This window comes from Lygodium microphyllum, chromosome 2 (assembly GCF_053477565.2).
Source record: "Lygodium microphyllum isolate KBCC chromosome 2, Lygodium_microphyllum_v1.1.10, whole genome shotgun sequence".
In the NCBI taxonomy this organism is placed as follows: domain Eukaryota; kingdom Viridiplantae; phylum Streptophyta; class Polypodiopsida; order Schizaeales; family Lygodiaceae; genus Lygodium; species Lygodium microphyllum.
The window spans coordinates 134,966,661-134,973,706 of record NC_141136.1 but is presented as its reverse complement, the minus strand read 5'-3'; the positions used below and the strand labels follow the sequence as shown (position 1 = coordinate 134,973,706).

Genomic DNA, 7,046 nt, shown 5'->3' with positions numbered 1-7,046 from the left:
GAAATGGCTAATCTTGTGTGTGCAAACTTTTGATCCTTGCCTTTTGCTTTTGCACAAAGAGAGAGAGAGAGAGAGAGAGAGAGAGAGAGAGAGAGAGAGAGGTGAGTTGAGAGCAAGTGAGAGTGAGGGTGAGGGACCAAGAGGGTGAAGCCTCCATCGTTTCTCGTCCTCTCTTATATCTTACCATACTCTCCTCTAGCATGATGAAGGCCGTAGAGGATTTGAGAATCTATGAGGTGCATCTTGGACCGTGAAGTATGCTACAAGCATCCTTCATTGTTGAAGATATGCTTTGTGCACTCATTACAAATAGATCTTGTGACCATGTGCAAGAGGCTACATGAGAGGTAGTCATTGATTACGTGGTCAAGGCTCCTAAAATAATAGGAGTGCATCTAAATGTCCCAAAATACATTAAGCATGTGTCACTCGACATTTGGTTCCATTGCCAAGACAAAGGTCGCATTGACTTCAAAGTCACTTGCATGCTTCATGGTTGTGGAATAGGACAGGATGCCCATGCCAACTCTGAAATGCTTCCAAGTAATTATATTTGGGTTTAGTAATCTAAACATGTATTCGAATTGTTTCTCATATTTGGATTTTATGGTTGAAATATCATGTTTATGAGATATGATTAAGACAAGGTCCAATGGCATTTCAATAGACTTGCCTCTATTTTAGTTTTGATTTCAATATATGGATTCTCAATCACTTTGCCTAACGACACCTTATCAATATATGTGCCATAAATACGAAATGTGGCAATTTTTTGAAATACATGTGAATATAAATTCAATAAGGTCTGATAGGTAGGCTACTTATCGATTGTTGAACAAAGATCCTCTCTCTCTCTCTCTCTCTCTCTCTCTCTCTCTCTCTCTCTCTCTCTCTCTCTCTCTCTCTCTCTCTCTCTCTCTAGCACATCTCTCTTCTTCTCTTTCCTTATGTCATCTCTCTGCTGAACAAATTCTCTTTCTTCACCTCAACAACAATCCTCACTTTGACATGACTTTCACGCTTCTCAACACCATAATCACTAGAACTTTAAAGAAATTAAACTTCTAATGCTTACCTATATATGTAAAGTCCTTGAGCACTCGGTGATGATCTCCTTTGCCTATGGAGTCCCAATCCCCAAGACCTAATTGCCAACAAACATCTAATAAAACTCGTGCATAGAACCCTTAGCAACATCCTAAGCATGAGCATCAGACAAAGATCACTTCTCATTGTACCCACCACTAGTAACATGTGGCTCCCATCTCCACTCCTCTCACTAGTAGTGTCCCATTCTGTTGTACTCAAGATAACAACAAACTCATCAAGCACAAGCATCACAATTTCATGAACAAACAATGCTTTTGTGTATGTCATTGACTCCCGTACGAGAGAGGTAGCTTGCTTATGCTTGACAATAGAACATTGATGAACTCTTTAGTTTTTTTTCAACAGTCAAATACCTCATATAATTAGCTCAAACTCTAGCTTTAAACCATCTATACACTCTCTCCTACTCTATAATTTAAAGTAAAGAAGCCCATGAATCTATAGTACATAAACCTATCACTCTCTTTCAGTTGTAGTAAAAAAAGCAAGAGTGGTCATTGGCGGTCTCATATAGTCCAAGTGATGCCCTTCAATATGTTCCCTCTCCTTCCACCCACAAGCCACCATTATTCCAAGCCAAGAAGAGAAGATACAAAAGAAGAGGATTTTCTCAACCTCCCCCTCACACTCCTCACTCAACCTCTTAACCTCTCAAGCTATGGAAGCAAGAGCAGAAGAAAAAGATGGCAAGGAGTGAAGATAGAGCTTTACCCTCACTCTCTCACATCTCCCTTACTCTCAAGCTATGGCTCATAGAAGCTTATAGACAAAATGGAAACTCAAAGAATGCGCACACAAGAATGAGCTCTCTATTCACTTTTTATATTTCACACATTAGGATTTTCTTTAAAGGGTTAGGTACCCATTACTCTATTTTTCTCATGATGGGTCCTCTTTGCATTCTACTTCAAGCATGGACATTGCTCAAGTTTAGACTAACCTCATGTAGCTTTTTGGGTTAATAGGAGCAGGTTGATGCTCTGATATCAATGGAGCATCCCACTAAGATGGAAACGTGCACTAGACACAACACAAGCCCAAGTATCAATAACATAGAGACCATAAGAGAATGGACATCAAACTCACCTCCCAACCAGAGTCAAAACAGACTCACCCCCAAGCATGGGGCCAAGAAAGCACTATACCACACTCGTGCCCCAAGAACTAGCACTTCATACCACCAGCCTGCACCATCCTAGTGTACAAACACTACAGCCATTGAGTCTAAAGTCCAAGAATAGTGATCACATAAATGCATGCACATTCCCCTAACCCTAAGGTGCCCTTAATGAGTCCACACTAAGTCGCTAACCCAAGGCTGCAACCAATGCTACAGATGCCCATCTTGGATGTCCGCGGATGTGACATCAATGTACTAGAGTATTATGGACTAATCCTTACATCAAAAGCACAGTGGATTGTTAGTGCTCAACCAATCCAAAACCCCTTCCTTTAACTGACCACCTCATTTCCCTCAATGAAGAACACTCCTCTAAACTCCTGTCTTATAACTTTGGAAAGGAAAGCTGTCAACACACCCTCAATCCTTGACGTTAACAATCGCACAAACAGTCATGAATATAACTGCTCTTGCATTACAATCTGGGGCCCCTTTCAGTAAGAGTGGTGACTCAGGGAATTTTGGTTGAGCCTTGTGTGGGCCTACAGGGAGAAGTCCACTCTGTAACTTAGCATCAAAACCTCCAGCAGCAGGACAAAGAGATGGAATAGGGACCCACAAAAGGATAGTGAAGATGAGCACATCCATACACATACCAAGCCCGTGCATGCATTTCCCTCATAAATAAAGTTGAGTTTTGGAGTTTCAAAAGAGCTCATTACTTCAAGGTCCTATAACAACCTGCCATATGATCACATGAACAGTAGCCTGAGCAAAACAGACATCGTTGCAATGAATTATGTATATCATCCAGTGTTCCAAAAGGCTCATCTACTTGAGAAAGCACAGTTAAGGCAGTGAAAGATCAAGTGATAAGGTTTTTGTAGCCTTTTTCAAATTGCATTTGACAAATGGATCAAAAGTGGCAACTGCAAAGGCAAATCTCCAAACACACCTCAGACCCAATTTTGAGGTGAGAGGGAACAGCCCAATGGTCAAGTAGACAATTCCCATTCTGGCATAAAAAATAACATGGTCCAGACTGTCCTTAGAAGTCTTGGGATGATCTGGTTGAGTATGTATCAGGTTGAGCATGTAATTCTTCTGCAACCAAATGTCATGTATGGTGGGTTCAAACCCATTTAATAAAGGTTTCTTAACTGTAGATAGTGTCAATGTCCAATATGATTTGTTCAAAGACATTCAATGAAAGTCTCTTAACAGCAGACAGTATTCAATGTCCAATACAATTTGTTCAAAGGCATTTAATGAAGGTCTCTTAACTGCAGATAGTATTCATTATCAAGAGACAATTGAGAAAATTGATTGATACACGCTTCGTATTCCAAGCTAGCATCACAGCAAGGAAGGCAAATCCAATCAGAGTGTTGATATATATGCAATGACCACAAACACTTGAAGGTATGTGTTGACTTTTACAAATGAGCAGCTTTAGACTCTGAGGCTGCACTCCAAATATGCTCAACTTGAATTTGCAACAGCCCATGGGATCTCTCATCAAAATATGGACAAATTACTCCAAGTTCGCTAGAAACATTTCTGGTAGGAGAAACTAACCACATGGAGTCTTTGTGATCCCCTCCTTTATGATTGCAATGACCTTGGCACTGCTTTTGCAGTGTGCACCAAGCATCAAAAGTGACACACACACACACACACAAACCCTGCATTAAGCCACTCCATCAATGTATGGGCTCATTTTGTTCATGACTTGCAAAGCCTGAGTAACAGGTCGGGTGTTCAGCAGACAACCTTTATTGTACAAAGCCCTAAAATGTTTGTTAGACTCTTTAATCCTGCCTGACTTGCTCAAGCATTTCATAAATGAGAATACTGTAACATTATTGACACTGAAATTGTTTTCCAAGATATGATCGCAGAGCATCAAAGCATCTGTTACCATAGCTCTGTCACTAAGTTTCCTCAATAGAAAATCACATGCAATAGCATTTGTTTGGACACCCAATTTCAACATTTCATTGAAAAGATTCATCCCATCAAATATCCTATCAGCTTTCAAGGCTGCCCCCAGGAGTGGAGTATAGCAGAATGTGGTTGGAACACAGCCTCTGGCTTTCAGCTCAGACAAAAGCTGCAAAGCCTTGTCAAGTTTCTCTAAATTGCAATAAAAGCTTATCATTGTTGCATACAAAGAACAATCCAAATTTCTCATACTCTTGACCAAGACTTCAAAGAAGGCCTCTGCTTCAGCTGGTCTGCTGCTTTTGCAAAGAGCACCAAGAAGCGCATTGCATATCTCAGGCTGGGTAAAACAATGTCTGGTAAACAATTTTCTCAGTTTGGGTAATATTTCATCAACTTTCTCTGTTTGTTTAACTGCAATCGAAAGGTAAGAATAACTCCTTGCATCCGTCATGTCTTCTTCTTCCATCATTTCAAGAAACTCAAGAGCTTTAGAAAGATCATCTTTTGTTAAGAGTGCCTGTAACAGTACGTTGTAAGTGGCATTTGTAGGGGTACAAATGGCTCTCATGTTGTTGAGAACATTAGAAGCTTCTGCAAACCTACCAACCTTGCAAAGAGACGAAATTATTAGATTGAAGGTCTGAACATTTGGAGTCAAGCCCATTTCCTGCATGCTAGAAAAAGCTTTCAAAGCTCTGCCCAGTGACTTATTGCCACAATAACCTTCAATTAATCCATTCATGACAACAATACTAGGCTTGTAACCTTCCTTGCACATGCTTACATAGCATATTTCTGCATCATACATATAGCCCATCTTTCCAAATCCACGAGTAAGGGTACACCAGGCCTCCATGTCCAGTTCCAACCCTTCTGCCAGCATTCTACTGTACAAAAGTCTGGCTTCTCTCACACACCAAGACGTAAAGAATGCACCAAGCAGGGCAGTATAAAGAAGCGTGTTAAGGGCAACATTGTACTCATGTGCCCTTGCAAAGGCTCCTACAGCTTTATTTGGCATGTTAGCAACCCCATAAGATTTGATGATTGCTGCCAAAAGACTGCTATTTACATGTGCACCCTTTGCTTTCATTTCATCTAGACACTCCCACATTTCAGTGAAATGCCTACCCTGCCCTAACCTTTTTAGAAGAGCATGACATGAAAAATTGTCATAGCCTATGTGTTTGCAGGCCCAGTGGAAAAATTGGGCTGCATGTGTCACTGTTTTCTGATGCGTGATCACATTCACTATAAAAGCATGTGTTAGAAGCTTCACGTAATGTTCTTGAAGGAAGGCTTCTGTATCATCCTTCCATCCCTGGTGCTCCAGAAGTTTGCAGAGACTCTTAAAAGTCTGATCTTTGGGGGAGACGGTGCCACAGTTCGTGTCTGCCAAGCACTTGGTTGCTGTTTCTTCTTGGTTTTTGCCAGCTAGCACTTTGAGTTGCATGTCCACACATACTCCAGATTCAGCATTGGCAGCTCCTGCTGCAACACAGCCCATGTCTTTTCCGACATCGAGGCTGCCATCCTGGGCTGTGGCCTTTTCAATTCCAACATCCAGGCTGTCATCCCAGCTTATAGCCTTTTCAACTCCAACATCCAGGCTGCCGTCCCAGCCTGCGGTCCTATCAATTCCAACATCCAGGCCACCATTCCCACCTGCCGCCTTTTCAATTCCAACATCCAGGCCTGCAGCCTTTTCACTTCCGACATCATCCCGACCTGCGGTATGTTCAACATCAGGCGATGTAGCTCCTACCCGAGCCCATTGCACCTCGCTGCAGCAAAGAGCATCTTCCATGCCCCTGCTCTCTGAACTGAGGATTGCCGGATCCCCGAGGCATAGACACATTCTGGAGCTGAAAAGCCATCTTCTCGGTGGAGCTGCGACCGGAGAAATGTCTGCGAGCACGCGCATCTGCGACCTTGCTTGAAGTCCCAGGAAGCCATACCTGCTGCAGCGATTGTTATTGCAGACCCATGATTGCACGCATCGTCGACAGATCATGGTGGAGACGAGCCACGGCGACTATCATACATCCCTGTGGCTTCTATGCTTCTCTTCATGGAGCCAAGGGGTGTGCAAAACTGAAGTCTTTCATGACGGGAAGGTAGAGATTGGCGTCAGCTAACTTTCCTGAACATATAGACCTAATTTTCCCTTAGAAGTGAAACGAAGAGAAAGCAGGAAAAAAGCAAGGCGAAGGGCCTGCCTAAACTAAGGCTTAGTAAAGATCTAATACAATTTGAACCTTATGGCATGCCAATGATCCAACGATAGCTACACACACACACACATATACAAACCCATAAAACAAGAACAACCACCCTTTCTTCTATTTCTATCTCTTCCTTTATCCTTATAGGTGCTTGGTGCCTAGATTCTTCCGGTGCAAAGCCGGTATTCAGCTAGTGCTTCACACCAGGGTTGGAAGGCCCATGTTTCATGTGGCAATAGAATTCATGAGAGGTTGATATAAGGAACATAATCCGAGCTTTGAAAGCTTTGGTAGTTTAGACAATGCAATATATGAGGATATGGCACTCACTAATATATAGGAAGTGGAAGATCAACATCAATAGGATGAAGCCTTGACTATATATCTCTAGAGAGCCCTTATGGCTGCTTCTTAGAAAGAAGCACATTTGATGTTGATTTCTATTCACATTGAACCTATCATATCATGCTTATGATCCACACACATTGAGCCTACAACCTTACACGAATTTAACAACCCATAAACTATACAAATAGTTATTTCTATTTCTTCCTCCTCATACACACACACACATTTAGCCATCACCCATTGGAAACAAAGCCATAGATATTTTTAAATTTACCAACAATTCTCTATGATATTTG

General features: G+C 41.8%; 1 protein-coding gene across 1 annotated transcript; it reads right to left on the bottom strand.

The window, feature by feature from the left end:
• Positions 1-2,864: 2,864 nt before the first annotated feature.
• Positions 2,865-6,407, bottom strand: LOC148040356 (uncharacterized). The gene has a single exon (XM_087698732.1). It carries the CDS (start codon positions 6,189-6,191, stop codon positions 3,921-3,923), a length of 2,271 nt encoding a protein of 756 aa, XP_087554858.1. The 5' UTR covers positions 6,192-6,407; the 3' UTR covers positions 2,865-3,920.
• Positions 6,408-7,046: the final 639 nt, after the last annotated feature.

What these genes read in the sequence shown, in the direction of transcription:
- LOC148040356 (XM_087698732.1), bottom strand. Translation starts at nt 6,191, where the DNA reads ATGATCTGTCGACGATGCGTGCAATCATGGGTCTGCAATAACAATCGC.